The sequence below is a fragment of the Bos grunniens genome, chromosome 17, assembly GCF_055505025.1.
Source record: "Bos grunniens cultivar Pamir isolate PY7600 chromosome 17, Bosgru_T2T1.0, whole genome shotgun sequence".
Taxonomy (NCBI): domain Eukaryota; kingdom Metazoa; phylum Chordata; class Mammalia; order Artiodactyla; family Bovidae; genus Bos; species Bos grunniens.
This window is the reverse complement of record NC_141181.1, coordinates 29,088,554-29,115,009: the sequence shown is the minus strand read 5'-3', so window position 1 is coordinate 29,115,009 and position 26,456 is coordinate 29,088,554. Positions and strand designations below refer to the sequence as shown.

The window sequence follows — 26,456 nt, the reverse complement described above, 5'->3', positions numbered from 1 at the left end:
TTTATAGATGTTTATAGTAAAAGAAAGATATTCCTCAATATGTCACTAAGAAACACTAGATGATCCCTAGACCTTGACTATATGTCTTGTTTCATCCTACTTTAGGTGGAAGTCCATGTAAGTGTGCTTAAATTTGGAAAAGTAAAATGTTAATGGTGAAAAAAAGCAAATAAAGTTCTTCTTTAGCAATAATTCACTCAGTCTCTGATTGACCTCTTTTATTAGTTGTTTAATCTCTCTGCATACACAAGGTTGTTACAGCAAACCAATGTGGTTACTAACACATACAGTAGTAGGAAATACAGTTTAAAAAAAATCACTAACTAAAATACCAGTAAGAATAAAATACACATTGAAAAGGGAATGAAATGAAGGTATTTTTAATTTTTTCTGAGGGGTTAAAGGATTGTAAGATTTCAACAGAAAAGGAAGGACATTTCGAGCAGGGTGAAATATGAGTAAAAGCAAAGAAGCAAAAACTATTAGACAACACAGGCATAGTTGTCAGTTCTCAATAAGAGTAAACGAGCAAATGGAGATCAGGAAGGAGGCCATGTAAAACCATACTTAAAACAAAACTGCAATCAACTCATGATCTGCCCGTTAGTCTTGATTGGGTACCCTAGGCTAAAGGAGAAGTGCCAAGCCTGGAGTGAACCTGGCAAGGGAAGGCTGGAACAGGCAGAGCTCCAAGCCTTTCTCTCTTCCTGACAACCAGAGAAGCTCAAGGCAGCTTGGTCTAGGAAATCAGTAACAGCCAATTACAACTACAAAGTTGGCTTGAAAGGTGAACCTTTCCCAGCTCCCTGCTGTGCCTGAATCACAATTAAATCAAAATGAATGAATTCACTACCAGATAACTGAGAACTGACCATACATAAAGCGATGCAATTAAAGGTAAAATTGGAAAGGCAGGTGGCAGGTCTTGAATGTCATGTTAACTAAGAGGTTTGGACTTTATTGTAGCAATTATTCCTGCTTTGTATTTTTAATTTTAGATTGATCTTTAAAATTTTCAAAAATGTCAGTGTATCTTGAAAAATTTTTCTCAAATAATTAGGTGGGATATATGCATTAATATGGATTCAGGGTAAATTGTTACGGTAACACTAAAGATTTTTTACTGTAAAATATTTCAAAATATTTAAGAGTTGGAAGGAAATAAAATTCAGCCATAACTTTCTTATCATCAAAACTTCCCCAATTATTTACATTTTCTGGAAGAAAATCTTTCATATAGAGAATTATTACAAAAAATTTCCTGCTTTCGAGATACACTATTTTTTGACTGGGTCAATAAGATAAGCCACAAGAACTAATGCTAATCAATAATATCTATGTGAGCAAGTGTTAGAAGTAGCTGTCAACATCTTTTTTCTCCCTAAAAGTAGCAACTATTCTTATCACAGACCCTTGGGTGTTCTGCTACACCTACCTCTTTTTTGAAATTAATCCAGTAATCACTTTTAGATGGAGAATGACAAATGGAAAATGAAGTTAAATATCTTAGTAAACTAGCTGATTAAAGAGATAAAGGAATCAGACTGATTACAGAAAAAATTAAAAATTTAAGTTTAATTTCAAGAAACTAGATATTCCATTTTACAACTAACAAACCACAGGTCATTATAGTAAATTTTGAGAGAGTGAATTCAGCAGGAACTTTCACTATCCTAAAAATTGGAGAAGGAAATGGCAACCCACTCCAGTATTCTTGCCTGGAGAATCCCACGGACAGAGAAGCCTGGTAGGCTACAGTCCATGGGGTCACAAGAGTCAGACACGACTTAGCGACTAGAGAGAGAGAGAGAGATCCTAAAAATAAAAGCAAAATGTCATCTGTGCAAAAGAGAGCTCTCTGTTACTGTCAGTTAATAATAGTTCGATAGCCAAAAAAAAAAACAAACAAAAAAAACCAACCCAATCAAAAATGGGCAAAAGACCTAAACAGACATTTCTCCAAAGAAGACATACAGATGGCCAACAGGCACATGAAAAGACGCTCAACATCACTAATTACTGAAGAAATGCAATTCAAAACCACAATGAGGATCACCTCAGACTACTCAGAACAGTCATCATCAAAATGTCTACAAATAGTAAATACTGGAGAGGGTGTGGAGAAAAGAGAACCTTCCTACACTGTTAGTGGCACTGTAAATTGGTACAATCACTACAGAAAACAGTATAGAGGTTCCTTAAAAAATGGAAAGCAGAATTACCATGTGATCCAACAATCCATTCTTGGGCATAGTCCAAAAAATACTAATTCTAATTCAAAAACTCTAATTCAAAAAGATATATGCACCCCAATGTTCATAGCAGCACAATCTGCAACAGCCAAGACTTGGGGGCAACCTAAGTATCTATCAACATACGAACAGATAAAAAAGATGTACGATATATATAAACACATTACACACACATATACGTATAAACACACACATACACAATGGAATATTACTCAAGCCATACAGAATGAAGTAATGCATTTGCAGCAACATGGATGGTCTTAGAAATTAACATCTAAGTAAAGTAAGTCAGAGAAAGATAAATATCACACAATATCACTTATATGTGGAATCAAAAATTGATACAAATTAACAGAAACAGACTCACTGACATAGAAAACATACTTATGGTTGCCAAAGGGAAAAGAGGGGAGAGGGATAAATTAGGGATTTATAGATACACACTATACAGGGATTAAGATACAGGGATTTATAGATACACACTATTATATATAAAACAAACAACAAGGACCTACTGTATAGAACAGGGAACTAGATTCAGTATCTTATACTAACTTTTAATGGAAAATAATCTGAAAAAGAATACACATATATACACAAACATATAAATGTGGATAACAGAATCACTTTGCTGTACACTGGAAACTAACACAATGCTGTAAATTGATTATAGGTAAATATTTTCTTCCTTAGCAAAGGATTTGTGAAGAAACAATTTCTATTTACTTTTTCTTTTTTTAAAGAAAATATTACCAAAGGATTAACACATATGATTTCATACCTGATAATATTTCAGCTGACCATTTAGTTCTTCCAAATGCTTATCATACTCAGTTATAAGAGGAACTAAAAAGCTAAGAAAAAATGCAAAGTTAGAAAGATGCATATTCTGTTTAATCTAGTTTAATAAGTATCTAACATGAAATAAATAAACATCAAAACTTTTATGTTAATTTTCTCCATCAAAACTTTTATATTCATTTTCTCCATAGCAATCAATACTTTACCTTTTTCCTAAACCAGAGATTCTCACAGCCTTAGCTCAATTAATATTTCAAGCTGAATAACTTTTTTCTTTATTGTAGGGGCTGACCTATGCACTGTAGGATCTTAAGCAGCATTACTGGCCTCTGCCCATTAGGTGCCACTAGTGCCCTTGCCCTCCACAACAGTGACAAGCAAAACCGTTAGCAGACATTGGCAAGTATCTGGGGAGGGAAGGGAAGCAAAATCACCCAGTTGAGAGCCACTCTTAGAGATGATGATAGCAGCTTTTTTTTCCCTTGTCAATTCAATGACAGGTCATTTAAACCTAATTAGAGTAGACTAGAAAATAAACATTCCTAATACTAAAAAAAATTTTTAACAATAATTAAACATAATTAAGAAAATATTTTCTGGTAACACAACCTTACCTTTGGTCAGCTGCCGAGTTTTCTAATGTGTCATCTCCATCTCCTTTGAAGACACCTTTCTGTAACAGAAAATAATGCATCTTAAAATTTTATTTTCTCATATCGCTTGAGCCTCAACTGACAGAAGTTTAAAATTAAATACAATTAAAAATGTTATAACCTTAGAAAATCTGTTACTGCAATTACAAAAGAGAAAGAAAAAATAATTGATGCTGAAAACGTTTCGCTAAATGTTAACACCTGTACATAATAAAACTCTTGGTAAACTAGAAATAGGAAGAAAATTCTCAATTGATAAAGAATTTCTACCAAAAACCTATATCAATTTCTATTCTTGACAGTGTACATCAGAAGTGCTGCACAAAATTCAGTAATAATACAAGGCTGCGCATTAGCACTGCTAAAATTCAACATTGTACCAAAGGCTCCAATCAGTGGAATCTGCTACAGGGACAGGGAGCTGGAGACCTAAAGCTGAAAAGGAAGATGCAATACTGTTCTCATTCACAGACAATTACCTAGAAAACTCACTCTATAATCTACCAATTATAAAGACCGAAAATAGAGAATACCAAGTCGCCAGATATAACTGCATCTCCAGATGTGATTGGGGGTGGTTGGAGTTTTGATCAGGACTACGGCGCACGGGGCTAGAAATAAAGACCAGGAGGAGGAGGAGGGACAAACATAAAGGAGTACCAAGAAAAGGAGAGTAACGAGGGAGGAGCAAGATGAACAGGCAGCAAACACACGGTCTGCAAGGACCAGGCGGAGATCCGGGAACAAAACTCCTTAAAGTAGGGTGGCGAGAAGAGATGACACTAGTCAGAAGAGGGGACAGATACAGCATGACAATGAAAGAGCTGGACAATGCTGGGAAGCAGACTGAGGGCTAAAAGACTGGGGAGGCAGGGGAGGAAGGTGGGCTGGATGCCATGGACAACAAGGATCAGAAATAGGAAGTGGAGGCAGAGATTGGAGGGGAAAAATTAGAGGGAGCTCTCCTGTCTTTTTGTTTGTTTGTTTTTTAATGGCATTTCTGTACTTACCTCGTGAAAATGAGTAACCAGCAGAAACTGAGAGGTGCTCCAGCAACTATCTCACATACTACTGCTGGCATCACCTTGAGTTGGAATGCCCATTATGAGATATAGAAACACAGATATGATTTGTGGTTACCAGAGGTGGGGTCTAAGGGGAGGGAGAAATGGATGAAGGTGGTCAAAAGCCACAATTTATAGGACCCACTTAAAAGCTAAATAAGTACTGGGGATATAAAGTACAATATAATTAAGATTAACATTGTTGTCAGTAGGCCCTTCCTATACAGTAAGTCTGGTTACCATCTGTCACCTGACAAAGATACTATATTATTATTGACACTATTTCCCACGTTGTATATTGCATTCTGTGTGTCATGTATTTTGTAACTGGAAGTTAACAATGTCCTATACCTATTTCAAACATACCCCGACCCTGCCTCTCTTCTGGCAACCAGTTTATTCTCTGCATCTATGGCTGTGTTTCTGTTTTGTTATTTTTATTCATCTGTTTTAAGATTTCATACACAAGGGAAATCATACAGTTATTTGTCCTTCTCTGACTTATTTCACTTAGTATAATACCATCTAGGACCATACATGTCAACAAAAATGCAGAGATTTCATTCTTTTTTTATGGCTGATTATGAAGATCTACAAGACCTTCTAGAACTAACACCCCAAAAAGATGTCCTTTTCATTATAGGGGACTGGAATGCAAAAGTAGGAAGTCAAGATATACGTGGACTAACAAACAAGAGATGCCTTGGAGTACAAAATGAAGCAGGGCAAAAGCTAACAGAGTTTTGCCAAGAGAACACACAGGTCATAGCAAACATCCTCTACCAACGACACAAGAGAAGACTCTACACATGGACACGACCAGATGGTCAACACTGAAATCAGACTGATTATATTCTTTGGAGCCAAAGATGGAGAAGCTCTATATAGTCAAAAAAAAAAAAGACTGGGAACTGGCTGTGGCTCAGATTATGAACTTCTTATTACTAAATTTAGACTTAAGTTGAAGAAACTAGGGGAAAACCACTAGACCATTCAGGTATGACCTAAATCAAATCCCTTATGACTATACTGTAGAAGTGAGAAATAGATTCAAGGGATTTGATCTGATAGACAGAGAACCTGAAGAACTATGGATGGAGGTTCCTGACATTGTACAGGAGTGATTAAGACTCATCCCCAAGGAATTTTCATCCCCAAGGAAGAAAAAAATGCAAAAAGACAAATGGTCATCTGATGAGGCCTTACAAATAGCTGAGAAAAAAGCTAAAAGACAAAGGAGAAAAGGAAAGATATACACATTTGAATGCAGAGTTCCTAAGAATAGCAAGGAGAGATAAGAAAGCCTTCCTCAGTGATCAATGCAAAGAAACAGACGAAAACAATACAATGGGAAAGACTGGAGATCTCGTCAAGAAAATCAGAGATACCAAGGGAACATTTCATGCAAAGATGGGCACAATAAAGGATGAAAATGGTATGGACCTAAAAGAAGCAGAAGATATTAAGAAGAGATGGCAAGAATACACACAAGAACTATACAAAAAAGATCTTCATGACCCAGATAACCACGATGGTGTGCCAGACATCCTGGTATGCAAGTCAAGTGGGCCTTAGGAAGCATTACTATGAACAAAGCTAGTGGAGGTGATGGAATTCCAGTTGAGCTATTTCAAATCCTAAAAGATGATGCTGTTTAAGTGGTGCAATCAGTAAGTCAGTAAATTTGGAAAACTCAGCAGTGGCCACAGGACTGGAAAAGGTCCGTTTTCATTCCAATCCCAAAGAAAGGCAATGTCAAAGAATGTTCAAACTACTGCACAATTGCACTCATCTCACAAGCTAGCAAAGTAATGCTCAAAATTCTCCAAGCCAGGCTTCAACAGTATGTGAACCATGAACTTCCAGATGTTCAAGCTGGATTTAGAAAAGGCAGAAGAACCAGAGATCAAACTGCCAAGATCTGCTGGATCATCAAAAAAGCAAGAGAATTCCAGAAAAATAACTACTTCTGCTTTATTGACCATGCCAAAGCTTTGGACTGTGTGGTTCACAACAAACTGTGGAAAACTGTAAAAGATATGGGAATACCAAACCACCTTACCTGTCTCCTGAGAAATCTGTATGCCAACCAAGAAGCATCAGTTAGTACCAGACATCAAACAATAGACTGGTTCCAAATTGAGAAAGGAGTACGTCAAGGCTGTATAGTGTTACCCTGCTTATTTAACTTATATGCAGACTACATCTTGTGAAATGCCAGGCTGGAGGAAGCACAAGCTGGAATCAAGACTGCCAGGAGAAATATCAATAACCTCAGATATGCAGATGACACCACCCTTATGGCAGAAAGTGAAGAACTAAACAGCCTCTTGATGAAAGTGAAAGAGGAGAGTGCAAAAGTTGGCTTAAAACTCAACATTCAGAAAACTAAGATTATGCCATTCAGTCCAATCACTTCATGGCAAACAGATGGGGAAATAATGGAAACAGTGAGAGACTTTAGTTTTGGGGGGCTCCAAAAATCACTGCAGATGGTGATTGCAGTCATGAAATTAAGAAACACTTGCTCCTTGGAAGGAAAGTTATGACCAACCTAGACAGCATATTAAAAAAGCAGAGATATTACTTAGCCAACAAAGGTCCGTTTGGTCAAGGCTATAGTTTTTCCAGTAGTCATGTATGGATGTGAGAGTTGGACTAGAAAGTAAAGCTGAGTGCCGAAGAATTGATGCTTTTGAACTGTGGTGCTGGAGAAGACTCTTGAGAGTCCCTTGGACTGCAAGGAAATCAAACCAGTCAATCCTAAAGGAAATCAGTCTTGAATGTTCACTGGAAGGACTGATGCTGAAGCTGAAACTCCAATACTTTGTCCACCTGATGAGAAGACCTGACTCACTGGAAAAGATCCTGATGCTGGGAAAGACTGAAGGCAAGAGAAGAAGGGGATGAGCAAGGATGCAATGGTTGGATGGCAGCACTGATGCAATGGACACGAGTTTGAGCAAGCTCCAGGAGTTAGTGATGGACAGGGAGGCTTGGAGTGCTGCAGTCCATGGGGTTGCAAAGAGTCGGAAATGACTGAGTGACAGAAATGAACTGAACTGAATATTCCATTGGGCTTTCCTGGTGGCTCAGCAATAAAGAATCCACCTGCCAATGCAGGAGGTGCAGGTTCAACCCCTGGGTCGGGAAGATTCCCTGGAGAAGGAAATGGTAACCACTCTAGTATTCTTGCCTGGGAAATGTCATGGACAGAGGAGCTCGGTAGGCTTCTGTGTCCTCAGGGTCGCAAAGAGTTGGACATGATTTAGTTACTAAAGCAACAACAATATTCCATTGCACATATGTACCACATCTTCTTTATCCATTCACCTATCGATGGGCACTTAGGGTGTTTCCATATCTTGGCTATTGTAAATAATGCTGCAATATATCATATTCTAAAGATATATACAAATGTGCATATATCTTTAGAATATATGTTTTTCTTTCTTTGAAAATGCTCGGATGTGGAATTGCTGGTTTGTATGGTAATTCTATTTTCCATGTTCAGAGGAGCCTCCATATATTTTCCATAGTGGACATACCAATTTACATTCTTACCAACATTGTGCATGTGTTCCCTTTATTGCACATCCTAGCCAACACTTGTTATTTCTAGTATTTTTGATAATAGCTGCTCTGACAGATATGCTTTCAGTTTTTCACCACTGAGCACCATACTGGCTGCAGGGTTTTCACATATGGACTTTACCAGATGGAAGTGTGTTCCCTCTATATACACTTGGTTCAGAGTTCTTATAAATGAATGTGAAATTTCTTAAAAAAGCTTTTTTTTCACATTGAGATAATATGATTTCTATTCTTCAATTTGTTAATATGGCGTATTTTACTAATTTGCCAATGCTGAACCATCCTAGAATCTATGATAAATCCTATTTGAGCACGGTGTATCTGCTCTCTTGGAACTGCTTTTGTTGCACTGCATAGATTTTGGATCATGTTTCCATTTTCATTTGTCTCCAGGTATTTTCTGATTTCCCCTTGATTTCTTCAGTGACTCACTGGTTGTTTAGTAGCATATTGTCCAGCCTCTGTGAGTTTGTATTTTTGCAGCTTCTTTAAATAGTTGATTTTAATCCATAGTTTTGTGGTTGGAAAAGGTGCTTGGCATGTGAAATGATTTTTAATACTGAATTCAGCTTTTTTAACAGATGAAAGACTACTCAGATTTCTACTGCTTTTTGTATCAGTTTTAGTAAGTTTTACTTTTTCAGGCATTTTGTCTATTTCACCTACATGGTCAAAGATATTAGTGTAAAGTTGTTTATAAATCACCCTATAATCATTTTAAATGTATATTTAATCATTTTAAATGATATTGCATCTGTAGTAATATCAAAATTTTTGTCTGGTCCTTATAATTTGCTTTTTCTCTGTTCTGCAGTTATTGATTGTTGATTCAAATGCCATAAGAGATACAGAAGTTTCCTTTGAGGAGACTGGCAAAGATGGGGGGTAGAGAGATCCTGAGTTCACTTCTTCTCATGAGCACACCAAAATCACAACTTTCTGCAGAATAGCCATCACTGGAGAAAATCAGAACCTACGCAGAAAAGGTCTTCCATAAACAAAGATATAAAGCAGGAATGATAACAAAACAGGTAGGAGGGAAAGCACACTCAAGATATAATCAAGTCCCACACCCCAGGTGGGCAATGCACAATGGAGAATAATTATAATATAGTACTTCCCCCACACGAGGGAGGGTTCTAAGGCTCATGTTGGGCACCCCAGTCTGGGGATTCCTGAACCAGGAAAAGGAGCCCCCAGAGTATCTGGCTTTGAAGACCAATGAGCCTTAATACTGGGAGATCCAAAGGACTGAGGGAAATGAGACTTCACTCTTACAGAGTAAACACAAAGTTTCACATGTACTGGGAACCAGGGCAAAAGAAATAAATTGACAGAAACCTGGACCAGACACACATGGTTGCCTTGGGAAAACTCCTGGAGGGGTGCAGGGTGGCTGTGGCTCACCCTGAAGACAGAGAAACTTGCGGCAGACGTATGTGGTGGCTATCTACTGCATGGACTCTGCAGTTGGTGGCCTCCATCTTGAGATCCTCCTCCAAATTCATCAGTGCCAAGGGCTGACCCCACCCAACAAGCGGCAGGCACCAATGCTGACACAGCTCATCAAACAACTAACTGGGCAAGGTCACGGCCCACCTGTCAGCAGACAGGCCACCTAAAGACTTCCTGAGCATACAATCACATCTAGACATGCCTCTTGACATAGCACTGCACATCAGAGACCCAAGACTCAGCTCCACTCACCAGTGGGCAGGCACCAACTCTGAACTCCAGGAAGTATACACTAGCCTCCAGAACAGCCTCACACACCAGAGGTGAGACAAGAGATGCAAGAAAACCACAGTCCTTCTGTGTGCATATCTAGCCTGCCTACATCAGGAAAAACCCTACTCTAGGATCAGATGGGTCCCAGTCCTGCCACAAAGCAGGCCAATGCAAACTTCAAGACACCACAAAGCACATACCAAACTGTATCAGTAACCACCCCCATCTGACAGTAGGTGTGAGATCTCTGGATCCTTCAGTCAGACTCCAGGACCCAGAGCTCTGCCTGCCAGTGGTCTGGCACTAACCCCAGGACCTGGTTTCAACCACCAGTGTGGGTAAGCAATGGCCTGGAGTCTTCTGGATGCAGACACTGCCCACCAGTGAGCCAGTACTAACCCCACAGCTCCCTACGGTTCTGCAGCCAGCCACCTTGTGACTATGTCCCATTAACCAGTAGTCAGCAGCATCCACACAACACAGTGCCTGGCAACTAACCAGGCTAGGGGCCAAACACACCTACCAAATTGTCGAATAGTCAGCCTGCCACAAAAGAAGGACCCATGCAGCCCTACTGGAGCAAGTCCTAGAATACACAGCTTGAGTGACGAGAGGGTTGTGTGCTGCTGGGACACATCATACCACTCCAAGGTCAAGAAATGTAACAAAACTACCATATACATAAAAATGGGAATAGCAACTTAGGAAAAATGAGATAGCACAAGAACATGTCCCAGCCAAAGGAACAAGATAAAATCCGAAAGAAATAAGTGACGTTATGATAAGCATCTACCTGAGGGAAGGTCAGAGCAATGATTATAAAGATGATCAAAGAACTCAGGAGGAGAATGGATGTACAGAGCAAGAAGTCAGAAGTTTGTAGAAAATACATAGAACCACACAGAGATGAATACAATAATGGAAACAAAAAATACACTAGAAGGAATCAACAGTAGACTAAATGATACAAAGGAATGGATCAGAGAACTGGAAGAGAGAGAACTGGAAATCACTGCTGCTGAACAGAAAAATGAATGAAAAGAAATAAGGACAGTTTAAGAGACCTCTGGGACAACATCAAGCACATTAATATTTGTATTATAGAGATCCAACATTATAGAGAGCCAACATTCACTGGATCATCGAAAAAGCAAGAGAGTTCCAGAAAAACATCTATTTCTGCTCTATTGGCTATGCCAAAGCCTCTGACTGTGTGGATCACCACAAACTGGAAAATTCTAAAAGAGATGGGAATACCAGACCACCTGACCTGCCTCTTGAGAAACCTGTATGCAGGTATGGAGGCTAATTACTTTACAATATTGTAGTGGTTTTTGCCATACATTGACACGAATCAGCCATAAGTGTACATGTATTCCCCATCCTGAACCCTCCTCCCACCTCGCTCCCCATCCAATCCCTCAGGGTCATCCCAGTGCACCAGCCTTGAGCACCCTGTCTCATGTATCGAACCTGGACTGGAGATCTATTTCACATATGATAATATACATGTTTCAATGCTTTTCTCTCAAATCATCCTACTCTCGCCTTCTCCCACAGAGTCCAAAATCTGTTCTTTACATCTGTGTCTCTTTTGCTATCTTGCATATAGGGTCATCGTTACCATCTTTCTAATTAGAAGAAACTACAAAATTCTTCACACAGTATCACCAGCAATGTCTGATTCATTTTTTTCTTCATACTTTCCAGTATTTGACTTTTCAGTGGGGCTATGTTTTCTTTTAACCATTCTGGAAGGTTATGTTGTGACATCTCATCATGGTTTCAATTTTTTTAATTAACCTAGTAACTAACTCTTTAATTCTTAAAGAGATGGGAATATCAAACCACCTGAGAAATCTGTACGCAGGTCAAGAAGTAACAGTGAGAAATGGACATGGAACAACAGACTGGTTCAAAGTTGGGAAAAGGTGTATGTCAAGGCTGTATACTGACACCCAGCTTATTTATTTTATATACACAGTACATCATGCCAAATGCTGAGCTGGATGAAGCTCAAGCTGGAATCAAGATTGCCAGGAGAAATATGCACATGACAATACCCTAATGGCAAAAAGCAAAGTGGAACTAAAGAGCCGCTTAATGAAAGGGAAAAAGAAGAGTCAAAAAGCTGGCTTAAAACACAACATTCAAAAAACGAAGATCATGGCATCCAGTCCCATCACTTCATGTCAAATAGGTGGGAAAAAAATGGCAATAGTGTGAGACTTTATTTTCTTAGGCTCTAAAATCACCGTGAACAGTGATTGCAGCCATGAAATTAAAAGATGCTTGCTCCTTGGACGAAAAGCCAGGACAAACCTAGTTCAGTTCAGTCGCTCAGTCGTGTCCAACTCTTTGCGACCTCATGGACTGCATGCCATGTAGGGCCACCCAAGATGGATGAGTCATGGTGGAGAGTTCTGACAAAATGTGGTCCACTAGAGAAGGGAATGGGAAACCACTACAGTATTCTTGCCTTGAGAACCCCATGAACAGTATGAAAAGGCAAAAAGATAGGACACTGAGAGATGAACTCCGCAGGTCAGTAAGTGCCGAATATGCTACTAGAGATCAGTGGAGAAATAACTCCAGAAAGAATGAAGAGATGGAGCCAAAGCAAAAACAGCACCCGGTTGTGGATGTGACTGGTGACGAAAGCAAGGTCCAATGCTGTAAAGAGCAATATTGCATAGGAACCTGGAATGTCAGGTCCATAAGTCAAGGCAAATTGGAAGTGGTCAAACAGGAGATGGCAAAAGTGAACGTCGACAGTTTAGGAATCAGTGAACTAAAATGGACTGGAATGGGTGCTTTATTTGCAATAGATGCATAATAAAGTAGTGATGAGTTTCTTCCAGATTACTCAGAAAGCCATTCTTCTAAAAAATATTTAATAATCTTCTAGAATTTAAATCCAAACTGTTCAACTTAACCATTCAAGGTCCTCTATAATGTGGGAACAATCTACCTTTCCTAACCTTATTTTCAATTACTTCTTTCACATATGCCAAACACATTACGGAAACTGAAGTATGCTTTAGTCCCTAAATACAACTCTCATTTTCTTACCCACTTTGGCTACTCATCATGCCAGTGGGTCCAGCTACAATGCTCTTCACCACGCCCTCTTTTGGCTCCCCACTAAAGTTTTCGAAATCCTACCTACTTAGCAGTGCCTCTCAGATACACTACATATCCTCCAGGAAACTCCCAGATCTCTCCAACTATACATGATCTCCTTTTTTTCTCTTATTACTAATAGCTGGTTTTAAAGTTCTTAAAAGATTCAAATATTATGCCTTTTATCCAATTATTTAATATTTCACATCCCATATTTTTATAAGTCTCTATGTTCCTCTATAATTGCTATTTTATTTTACATACCTTTACATTGCCAAAACCCCTGGCACAATGCCTTACATAAAGATGGTGCTCAATATATATTAAGGTGAATTCAGTGAAGACATTGCTCCATAACTATCTTCTAAGGATAGCTGCTAAGGAGATACAAATGTAAAAATAAAGGACTCAATAATCTAAATTATAAAAGCTGTAACATTCTGAAATAAAAGTAATAAATCAAAACATAAGATAAATATTTGAAAATAAAAATACAGATTCAGCAACCCGTTCTTACTTGCTAGTAAAACTTTAGGAATTAGAGACTGCATTATTTCCTAAAAAATCAGGTTGGGAGAATAGGATTGAAATTGACTTATTATAAAAGTATTTATAAGACTTTATATTCCCTAAAACAGAATTTAAACAAATTATACAAAAGAAAAGATTTATAGAATTTAAAAAATCTTGAAAAATGGATATTGTATAATTAATTTATATCTATTTTTATCCCAAGATGACTTCCTGAGACGACAGTGATGATTAATCACAGAGAGTGGCAATAATATTGGATTATAGTCAGGTAAACTAATTTTATAGACACTTTTCTTCCTCTAAGACAACTACATACTCTTTAAGTATTGTAATTACTGTTCTGAATGTTTAATTTTGTCTTCCTGATTTTAATCAGCATCACAGGCTACCAAATAGCATCCTTTCCTCTATCCTTTGGAAGAAAACAAAGTATAGGTTGACTAGCATTCTGTGAAGGTGTTCTTGTACATTTCAGAGGGTTGCAGCAAACTCTTACACCTTTCACTCTTATCAAAAGAAGGCTGATTTTCATCAATAAAGGTGGCTGAAGTATGACCTAAGAAACTGATAAACTCCTAATTCAGACTCATTAAAATCCTAAATTACTGATTTCTATCTTCACTAGATTATGGGATGAGGCAAATCAACTCCTCACAGTTTTACCTGAGTAATCCATCACATGCAGAGTTTAGAACTGCACTACCTAAAAAACAATAGCCATAAGCCACTTTTCAGTTCAGTTTAGTCACTCAGTCGAGTCCGACTCTTTGAAACCCCATGTACTGACTGTACCACACCAGGCTTCCCTGTCCATCACCAACTCCCAGAGCTTGCTCAAACTCATGTCCATCAAGTCAGTCAGATCATCCAACCATCTCATCCTGTCATCCCCTTCTCCTCCTGCCTTCAATCTTTCCAGCATCAAAGTCTTTTCCAGTGAGTCAGTTATTCACATCAGGCGGCCAAAGTATTGGTGTTTCAGCTTCAGCATCAGTTCTTCCAATAAGCATTCAGGACTGATCTCCTTTAGGATGGACTGGTTGGATCTCCTTGCAGTCCAAGGGACTCTCAAGAGTCTTTTCCAACACCACAGTTCAAAAGCATCAATTCTTCAGCACTCAGCTTTCTTTATGGTCTAACTCTCACATCCATATATGACTACTGGAAAAACCATAGCTTTGCTTTGATTAGATGGACTTTGGTCGGCAAAATAATGTCTCTGCTTTTTAATATGCTGTCTAGGTTGGTCATAGCTTTTCTTCCAAGGAGTAACCATCTTTTAATTTCATGGCTTCAGTCAACATCTGCAGTAATTTTGGAGCCCAAGAAAATAAAGTCTATCACTGTTTCCATTGTTTCCCCATCTATTTGCCATGAAGTGATGGGACCAAATGCCATGATCTTTGTTTTTTGAAAGGTGAGTTTTAAGCCAGATTTTTCACTCTCCTCTTTCACAGTCATCAAGAGGCTCTTTAGTTTCTCTTTGCTTTCTGCCATAAGGGTGGTGTCATCTGTGTATCTGAAGATATTGATATTTTTCCCGGCAATCTTGATTCCAGCTTGTGCTTCATCCAGCCTGGCATTTTGCATGATGTACTCTGTATAAGCCACATTAGTCTATTCAAATTTAAAATTTCTTAAGTGAAAATCAGATAAAAGACCTGTCAGTTGTGTAGCTTAATTTCCAGTGCTTAACTGCCCCATATGTTACTGGCTACCATATTAAAAACTACTGAACTATACAGCATTTTCATGATCACAGGAAATTCCACTGAACAGTACTGGTCTAGAAAGCTTGTAATTTGACTTAAATAGTAAAAGTGGTTGGTTATATTGTTATCGATCAAGTTTTATATTTCTAAACTCATGATCACCAAGAGTAGCCCTACTATTCCTTCAACATAAATTTCAAATAACTTCTTATTGGATTACAATTGGCCCAGCTCTTATACATTATATAAGACATGCCTAATTTCTTCCTGCCTCAGAGCCTCTTCTTGGCTTTTTCCTTGGCTTGTTCTTCACTTTTAGTGCCAACTTAAATGTTGCTATCATAAAGAAGTCTTCTCTGCCTTTTCTACCAAAAACAAGTCTCAGCCACCACCACACTGTATACACGTTAATCTCTCTCAGCACCCTGTTTATTTTGTTCATAAACTATCACAGTTTTTGTTCATTCATTTCTCTCTCTTCCACTGAAAGAGGATCCTTTGTGTATTTTATTCATAGGTCTGTCCCTAGAGCTTACCTAGTGGTCAAGCACTCAAAATTTGTTGAATATATTAACGTTTGCTCTATCGGTGAATAAATGTGCACAATGACTGTCTTTTCCTCCCATAACCAACTCATACCTCTTATCACCATGCTTTTATATTTATTTCTTCCTTCCTTTTATTTCTGGTTTATGTTATTTCCTCTCTTTCCTGAGTCTCAATTTTTAAAAAAAATTCTGAGTTCAAGGGCTAACAGGCAGAAAAACAAGTTTCATGCTAGAAAAGGAAGATACTTTTAAGAGTTTTCAGAGAAAATAAACTTATTTTTAATATTCCTCTCTGTCCCTCAGCAAGTACAAAAAGAACAAAAACACTTATCCCATCCCTAGTACATACATGTATAATACTAGTGTGGCACAGGTTACAAAGAGGATTCAGTTAGCTTTCATGTGAGAAAAGGGAGTGATTTAAGGGGGTGGGGGAGTAGGAGGAAAGAAATGTAGCAAAAAGGATATGACCCACTCACCTTCTTGAATAAAATCTTTTTATCTTTGAATATTTGTCAGCCAGTGCCCACTACTACACTCTCAAAGAGCAATGTGATTTGAAATACTTTTTATTTATACAGAAAAAAAAAAATAAAGAAAGACAACTAAATTTCACAACAACCTGAAGGAGTCATTCAAGAAATTAGTTATGTAAAATATCTTTAGCTTTACATATTTAAGATGGAATATTATTCAGCCATTAAAAATGAAATAAACCCAATCAAAAAATGAGCAGAAGATCTAAACAGACATTTCTCCAAAGATGGCTAAGAGGCACATGAAAAGATCACTTTATTCTTAAAGAACTGTGAATCAAAACTACAATGAGGTATCACTTTACATTGATCAGAATGGACATCATCAAAAAAATCTATAAACAATAAATGCTGGAGAGGGTGTGGAGAAAAAGGAACCCTCGTACATTGTTGGTGGGGATATAAATTGATACAGCTACTATGGAGAACAGTATGAAAGCTCCTTAAAAAACTAAAAATAGAGCTGCCATATGATCCAGCAATTCCACTCGGTAGTATATATCTGGAGAAAACCATTATTCAAAAAGATACATGCATACCAATGTTCATTGCAGCACTACTTACAACAGCCAGGACATGGAAGCAACCTAAATGTCCACTGAGAGAGAAATGGATAAAGAAGATGTGGTACATATACACCACGGAATATCACTCAACCATAAAAAGAATGAAATAATGCCATTTGCAGTAACGTGGATGGACCTAGAGATAGTCATACTGAGTGAAGTCAGAGATGAACACCATATGATATTTACTTGTACGTGTAATCTAAAATATGACACTAATGAATTTATTTACAAAACAGAAACAAAGTCACAGATATAGAAAACAAACTTATTGTTACCAAGAAGGAAAGAGGATGGTGCAGAAATAAACTAGGAGATTGGGACTGACATATCCACACTATTATATATAAAACAGATAACTAATAAGGACCCACTGTATAGCACATGGAACTCCACTCAATCTCCATAATGGCCTATATGCGAAAGGAATCTGAAAAAGGATGAGTATATGTATATGCATAACTCATTCACCTTGCACACTTGAAATGAACACAACATTGTAAAATCAACTATACTCCAATAATCTTTTTAAAAAGGTAAATAACCCAATTTTTTAAATGGGAACAATATTTAAAAAGGAACATCTCAAAAGAAAACATCAGTTCAGCTCAGTCGTGTCTGACTCTTTGTGACCCCATGGACTGCAGCACGCCAGGCTTCCCTGTCCATCACCAACTCCCAGAGCTTGCTCAAACTCATGTAAAAGAGAACACGTGGATGGCCAAAAAGCATATGAAAATGTACATACCTATTTATCAGAGAAATGCAAAATTGTACCATCACACTGTTAAAAAAGAAATAACAAGCCCTAAGTGGGATCATTTCCTCCCCCATCCCCATCATAGCAAAAACTAAGACGGTTTCAATCCCTCCTAGAGATGTGACCTTTAAAACAGTCCACCTGAAATTTCCTAATTAGTACTAATGAAGTAACTGCATGAAAAAGGCCCCTGGAGTGTCAGTCCCCCATTAGAAGACAGCCTGGCCTGAAATAATCCTTTCTTTTCCTTTGCTAATACCTTTTGCTACCTCCTCTCCTTCTATACATAAAAATCTTCCGTTTTGTACAGCCCCTCCTAGTGCAGCTGATTTTTTAATTTTTGAATAATGCTAACTAGTTCTTCAAAATAAAAAGAAGGAAACAATACCATTTGCAGCAACATGGATGGACCCAGAGATTATCATACTAAGTGACCAAGGTGCAGAAAAGACAAAAATCATATGATATCACTTGTATGTAGAATTTAAAAAGATAATACAAATGAACTTATTCACAAAACAGAAACAGATGTCAAAAAAAAAACTTATGGCTATCAATCGGGAAAGGTGGGGAGAGGAATAAATCAGGAGTTTGGGATTAATATATATATGATACTATACACAGGCAGTCAACAAGCACCAACTGTATAGCACAGGGAACTCTACTCACTATCTCATAATAACCCATATGGGATAGGAATCTGAAAAAGAATGGATATATGTTTATGTATAATTGAATCACTTTGCTGTATTTGAAACTAACAACATTGTAAATCAACCATAAGTCCAGTATAAAGTACAAATTATAATAAAATATCTTTAGAAAGTTATATAAAATTATAAGGGAAAAGGTTTTTTAAAGAATGAATGGGGAACACATGTATACCGGTGGCGGATTCATTTGATATTTGGCAAAACTAATACAATTATGTAAAGTTTAAAAATAAAATAAAATTAAAAAAAAAAAAGAATGAATTATGAAGGTATTAGGAACCAAATATATTAAATATATAAGCTATTAAAGACACTGGAAGACTCTTTCCATTTAAATCCACAGAATTTAAGTATTACTATTTATTATAAAGGTATTAGATCTTGTATTTTCTTAAGAAACAATGCTATATAAAAAAATCTTAAGGCAATTCACAGAACTTATTTTGATCCAAAAGAAGTCTCAATGATCATTACATGGTAACAATACTAAAGAATTTTAGCTTTTACTTAGAATACAGTTCCTGTAAAAATTATCCTTGAAGTACCAACTTAAAATATAAGAAATATCAAACTACTGCAGGTTTTTTCGATATTGGAAAAAGGGTTTCACAAAAATATGTCCATTTAACACAAGTCCTGGCAATTTTACAGTACCTAGTATGAGAAAAAAGGACAGTTCACTAGGATTTTACCTTTAAAAACAGAACAAAAAGCATGAACTATTTATATTTCTCAAGCTGATCGTGACTTTTTACATCTCCACTTTCATTATATCTGGCAACAGAGCTCACACAATGTTGGAAGAAAAGTAGGTAGGAGGGAAGAAGAGGAAGGTTATAGTTGTCCCATTAATTCAACAAATATTTATTGAGTATATAACAAAAATTATTCTAGGAACTTGGGAAATGCAGCTAAACAAAACGGGCAAACAAATTTATGAAGAATTTCTGTTGCTAGTAGCAACAACTAAAATTATAGGAACGAGATCTGAGCCAGTGCACCTGGTCCCACTTACTCTTTGATAATGAACAGTTAACTCCTACCTCTCTCTTCCTTTACTATGAAACAAAGAGAAAGCAAAAACAAAACAAAAAAAACACCAACAACAAAAGAAAACTCCTTCTGAGTATTTTATCAGAAACCAGAATAATGGTTTCTGGGGTGAAAAATCCCCCAAGGTGAACTGCATATGGCCAAGGATACGGACCTTTATGCTGCTGCTGCTGCTAAGTCACTTCAGTCGTGTCCGACTCTGTGCAACCCCATAGACAGCAGCCCACCACGCTCCCCCGTCCCTGGGATTCTCCAGGCCAGAACACTGGAGTGGGTTGCCATTTCCTTCTCCAATGCAGGAAAGTGAAAAGTGAAAGGGAAGTCTCTCAGTCGTGTCCGACTCTTAGCGACCCCATGGACTGCAGCCTACCAGGCTCCTCCATCCATGGGATTTTCCAGGCAAGAGTACTGGAGTGGGGTGCCATTGCCTTCTCCGGGACCTTTATGCTAGAAATCAAATTAAACTCCCTCTCAAGCTCCCTATCACCTCCCACTCACTAATACAAAGTATATAGTGAAAGGCAAGACTGTGGGGACTGGAGTCTTGAGACAGCAACATGTTCTGAAGAGAAGGCATACTGCGCAAAGGAATCTTAGGCAGTAACGATATACTAATATGAAAAATAAGAAATAAAAATTAAGATTTGACTGTATGACTGACAATAGTACATGTAAGGACATGTACCTTCAAAGAATTAAAGGAGCTACATAATTTTACCAAAGAGTACTCTAATGAAGTAAGGGAAAACCTGTCCCTACTTAGTATGTTACCGTCAGCTTTAATTATAATCACAGGATATATAAACTTCTATGGTGACACAGTGGATAAAAATCTGCCTGCTGATGCACGGGCAACTAAGCCCATGTGCCACAACTACTGAGAGCTGCAAGCTCTAGGGCCCGCACATCACAACTTCTGAGCCCACATGCTGCAATACTGAAGCTTAAACGCCTAAAGCCTGTGCTTCGAAATGAGAAGACCACATATAGCAACAAAGAGTAGCCCCCGCTCACCGCAGCTAGAGACAGTCCTTGCAAAGCAGTGAAGACCAGTGCAGCCAAAAACAAACAAAATTAACAGTACACAGTGAAGGTGCACATAAAGGGCTGCTGCTGCTGCTGCTGCTTAGTCGCTTCAGTCGTGTCCGACTCTCTACGACACCAGAGACGGCAGCCCACCAGTCTCCGCCATCCCTGGGATTCACCAGGCAAGAACACTGGAGTGGGGTGCCATCGCCTTCTCCAACATAAAGGGCTACCTACAGTCAATAATTTTATTTGGTAAAACCATCTTTCGTAATCAGGTCAGCCAGATTTCAGGAGACAGGATGCAATTCCATACTCAGAGGTTTACTCAGGCTTTAAAATCAATCTTTTGTTTGAATCCTCCCTTCAGGGATATTTCCATTTGACATCAAGCAGAAGCAAAAGAACCTACGAATCTGAGCAAAATGTCGAGGCTAGTGGATCATGAGATTCTCTATCACCTAGTATCTTAAAAAAACAACTTCCTTTTAATACCTTAAAAGCAATTGCAGTTTTAATTATAAGATTTATTTATGTCAAAAGCAAAGTATTTCTTTACTGATTCAGTAACCTAGGAGCTATTTTTCTTTTAATATCCTGTAACTCAGATTGTACCAGTAAGTATACTTTATTGGTCAAAAAAAAATTAATACAATATTTAAATAAAAATGCCCAAGAAAAAAAATTAAAATAATGCCTTATATTATTTCTTATTCTGAGTTAGTTCATGCTTCTGTTAAATTTATGAGAATTGAGAGTTAAAGTTTATAACTGGATGTATCCTAATAACAATTCTGGGATGTTTCAAAAGTCTAATGAATTCTCATTTTACAATTCTGACATTTTAACACCATATACATATATTGTAAGCTCAAACTCTGGTGGGGACAAAGGCAATTTCTATGGTCAAAGAATTTATAGTCATTAAACAAGAACAACTTTGCTTTCTTACAGGAATCAGAGTTGTAAGAAAAATTTTCAAGTGCTATAGGCAACTTCACATGGAATAATCCTAAGTAGCATTTATTCTACACTTGTCAAATACAGAAATATTTACAACCAAGTTTGAACTTAATTTGTTAGACCCCAATTTAATTTACATACCTGTACTGTTGAATATTTGAAAAAATTTTCCATTTGATACCGCCTAAGGGTTTCATTTAGTCTTTGGTCTGAAACAAAAAAAACCAATTTGTAATGTTCAACTTTGAAAGACAGAAATAAAGTAGATATTATTTGATATATCCAATGCAAAACTGTTAGTCTCCACTGCTGTTCAAAATAAATCATTCTGAAGATATCATTTTAGAATTTAGATAGTCTATACACCTAAGTCAAATAATTACTGCTGCTCCTGCTAAGTCACGTCAGTCATGTCCGACTCTGTGTGACCCCATAGACGGCCTCCCACCAGGCTCCCCTATTCCTGGGATTCTTCAGGCAAGAATACTGGTGTGGGTTGCCATTTCTTTCTCCAGTGCATGAAAGTGAAAAGTGAAAGTGAAGTCGCTCAGTTGTGTGCAACTCTTAGCGACCCTATGGACTATAGCCTACCAGGGTACATGGCATTTCCCAGGCAAGAGTATTGGAGTTGGCTGCCATTGCCTTCTCCCAAATAATTACTACCAATGGGAAAAAGAACAGCTAAAAGAACAAATTTTTCTGATTCTGAAAGTTTTAATTCTCAGTCTCTCTGGGCTTGCTCTTCAGATTCTTAGAGGTCAAGAAAAAGTACCTTCCACATTTATTTTTTTATTCCTGCTACTAGATGTGAAAAGAGTTGGAGAATAAGACTAAAGTATACTTCTTTAGAAGTTAAAAACTGCTGAAATTCTCTTTCAGAACAAACCTCCACACAGAGGAGAAACTCTAAGACTAAGCATTCAAATTAAAAAGGAAAAGGCAAGACACAATGGAAAAGAAGGTCCAGAAGAGCCAAAGACTCTCAGAAACTACAAGATAATATTTCCATTTGAAGCAAGAAAAGCAATACAATAGAACATGCATGCATGCGTGCTCAGTCACTCAGTCATATCCAACCCCTTGTGACCCCACAGACTATAGCCTACCAGGCCTCACTATCCATGGGATTATCCAGGCAGGAATACTGGAGTGGGCTGCCATTTACTCCTCCAGGGGATCGTCCCAGCCCAGGGATTGAACGTGCATATCCCCTCATCTCCAGGACTGGAAGGAGGATTCTTTACCACTAGCCACCTAAGAAGCCCCAATAGAACATGTGTGTATATGTGCGCTCTGTCTCTCAGTCATGTCTGACTCTTTGCAACTCCATGGACTGTATAGTCCACCAGGCTCCTCTGCCCATGGAATTTTCCATACAAATATATTGGAGTAGGTTGCCATTTCCTCCTCCTTCCTGACTAGTGGATCGAACCTAGCTCTCCTGCATCTCCTGCATTGGCAGGCTGATTCTTTACCACTGTGCTATGTGGGAAGCCCCACAATAGAACACAGCACCCAACAAATATACAAAACTCATTCTTTCAAGATCACATGGAACATTTAAAACTGATAATTTGCTGACAAAAGAGTAAGTCTCTTGAGTTTTTGAATATTTAGATGGGATTCATCCCAAGGATTTTTCAATATCCATAAATATCAATGTGATATACCACATTAACAAATTGAAGAATAAAAACCATATGATCAACACAATAGATGTAGAAAAACATTTCAACAAAATTCAACATCCATTTACGATAAAAAATCCTCAGAAAACAGCCATACAGGAAACATACCTCAACTCAATAAAGGTCATACATGGCAAACCCATGGCTAACATCATATTCAACAATGAAAACCTTACAGTACTTCCTCTAAGATCAGGAACTCTTGCCACTTTTATTCAACATAGTTTTGGAAGTCCTGGCCACAGCAATCAGAGAAGAAAAGGAAATAACAGGAATCCAAATTGGAAAAGTAGTAAAACTGTCACTGTTTGTAAATGACATGATACTATATATAGAAAATCCTAATGATGCCACCAGAAAACTACCAGGATTTATCGATGAATTTGGTAAAGTTGCCAGATATAAAAGTAATATACAGAAATCTGTTACATTTCTAGACACTTAAAACGAAGTATCAGAAAAAGAAATTAAGGAAACAATCCCATTTACCATTAGGAAGCAGAGATCAAATTGCCAACATCCACTGGATCATCAAAAAAGCAAGAGACTTCCAGAAAAATATCTACTTCTGCTTCATTGACTATGCCAAAGCCTTTGATTGTGTGGACCACAACAAGCTCTGGAAAATTCTTAAAGAGATGGGAATACCAGACCATCTGACCTACCTCCTGAGAAATCTGTATGCGGGTCAGGAAGCACCAGTTAGAGCTGGACATGAAACAACAGACTGGTTTCAAATATGGAAAGGAGTACGTCAAGGCTGTATATTGTCACCCTGTTTATTTAACTTATATGCAGAGTACATCATGAGAAATGTTGGGCTGGATGAAGCACAAGCTGGAATCAAGATTGCCAGGAGAAATATCAATAACCTCAGATATGCAGATGACACCACCCTTAAGGCAGAAAGTGAAGAAGAACTAAAGAGCCTCTTGATGCAAGTGAAAGAGGAGAGTGAAAAAGCTGGCTTAAAAAGCAACATTCAGAAAACTAAGATCATGGCATCCAGTCCCATCACTTCACGGCAAACAGATGGGTAAACAGTGGAAACAGTGACTGACTTTATTTTTCTAGGCTCCAAAATCACTGCAGATGGTGACTGCCACCATGAAATTAAGACACTTGCTCCTGGGAAGAAAAGTTATAACCAACCTGGACAGCATATTAAAAAGCAGAGACATTACTTTGCCAACAAAGGTCTGTCTAGTCAAAGTTATGGTTTTTCCAGTAGTCATGTATAGATGTGAGAGTTGGACTATAAAGAAAGCTGAGTGTCGAAGAATTGATGTTTTTGAACTGTGGTGTTGGAGAAGACTCTAAAGAGTCCCTTGGAGTGCAAGGAGATCCAACCAGTCCATCCTAAAGGAAATAAGTCCCGAATATTCATTGGAAGGACTGAAGCTGAAGCTGAAACTCCAATACTTTGGCCACCTGATGCAAAAAACTGACTCATGGGAAAAAACCCTGATGCTGGGAGGGATTGGGGGCAGGAGGAAAAGGGGACTACAGAGGATGAGATGGTTGGATGGGATCACTGACTTAATGGACATGAGTTTGAGTAAACTCCAGAAGTTGGCGATGGACAGGGAGGCCTGGTGTGCTGTGGTCCATGGGGTCGCAAAGAGTTGTACATGACTGAGCAACTGAACTGAACTACTGACCATTATATCAAAATAAAATAGGAATAAAGAAAAAAACCTGTATCCTAAAAACTATATGATACTGAGGAAAGAAACTTAAGACATAAATATATAAAAAGATATACTATGAAGCTGGATTGGAAGAGTCAATATTGTTAAAAATCACCATACTACTCCAGACAATCTACAGATTCAATGCAATCCCTATCAAAATGTCAATGGCATTTTTCATAGGCCTAGACCAAATAATTGTAAAATTTGCATGGAAACACAAAAGATTCTGACTAGCCGAAACAATCTCGACAAAGAAGACAGAGGTAAGGAATCATGATCCCCGACTTCAGACTATACTACAAAGTTACAGTAATCAAAACAATATTGTACTACACAAAAGCAGACAACATAGATCAATGCAACAGGATAGAGAGCCCAGAAATAAACTCATACTCTTATGTTCAATTAACCTATGACAAAGGAGGTAAGACTACACCATAGAGAAAAGACAGTTGCTTCAATAAATGGTGCTGGGAAAACTGGACAGCTTACATGTAAAAGAACAAAATTAGAACATCTCTTGACACCATATACAAAAATAAACTCAAAACAGATTAAAGACCTAAATGTAAGACTGGAAGCCATAAAACTTCTAAAGGAGAACAAAGTCAGAACACACTTGACATAAATTGAAGCAATATTGTTTTGGATATGTCTGCTAAGGCAAAGGAAATAAAACCAAAAATCAACTAATGAGACCTTACTGAACTTAAAAGCTTTTGCCCAGCAAGGGCAAAAATGAAAAGACAATCTACAAGGTGGGAGATAATATTTACAAATCATATGGCGATTAAGGGACTGATATCCAACATGCATAAACAGCTCAAACAACTCAACATCAAGAAACAAATAACGTGATTAAAAAGTGGGCATAAATAACAAACACATTTTTTCCAAAGAGGAAATGTAGATGGCCAATAGGCACATAGAAAGATGCTCAACATCACTAATTATCACGGATTGCAAATCAAAACCACACTGAGATCACCTCACACCTGTCAGAATGATCATCATCAAAAAGAACGCAGATAACAAATGCTGATGAGTATGTGGAGAAAAGGAAACCCTCTTACCCTGTTGGTGAGAATGTTAAATTGTTCCAGTCATTGTAAAAAGAAAAAAAAAAAAACAGTATAAAGGCTTCTCAAAAAACTAAAAATAGAACTACTGCGTGACCCAGCAATTCCACTCCTGGGTGCATATCCATAAAAAACAAAAACACTAGTTTGAAAACATACATGCACCCCAATATTCATAACATGCATTATTTGCAATTGCCAAGATATATAGAAACAACCTAAGTGCCTATTAATGGATGAATAGATAAAGATGGAATACAACTCCACCATAAAAAGAGGGCAATTTTGTCATTTGCAGCAATATGGACGGAACTGGAGATTATTATGCTAAGTGAAATAAGTCAGAAGACAATTGTTGTATGATATCAC

General features: G+C 37.8%; 1 protein-coding gene across 16 annotated transcripts in view; it reads right to left on the bottom strand.

Annotated features, from left to right (window-relative positions):
- Positions 1–26,456, bottom strand: part of SCLT1 (sodium channel and clathrin linker 1) — a 239,554-nt gene that overhangs the window by 201,061 nt on the left and 12,037 nt on the right. For 13 of the 16 annotated variants that reach the window (XR_015144274.1, XR_015144271.1, XR_015144273.1 and 10 more), the window contains exons 2-4: positions 21,768–21,835; positions 3,668–3,726; positions 3,034–3,106 (exon numbers count right to left, since the gene is read on the bottom strand). Coding sequence is in view for 5 of the 16 variants with exons in the window: in XM_086346742.1 (XP_086202868.1) it covers positions 3,034–3,106; positions 3,668–3,726; positions 21,768–21,835 (200 nt within the window). In the remaining 11 variants the exon portion in view is untranslated. The remainder of the gene's footprint in view (positions 1–3,033; positions 3,107–3,667; positions 3,727–21,767; positions 21,836–26,456) is intronic. The other 3 variants (XM_086346749.1, XM_086346752.1, XM_086346747.1) reach the window with 1 other exon arrangement.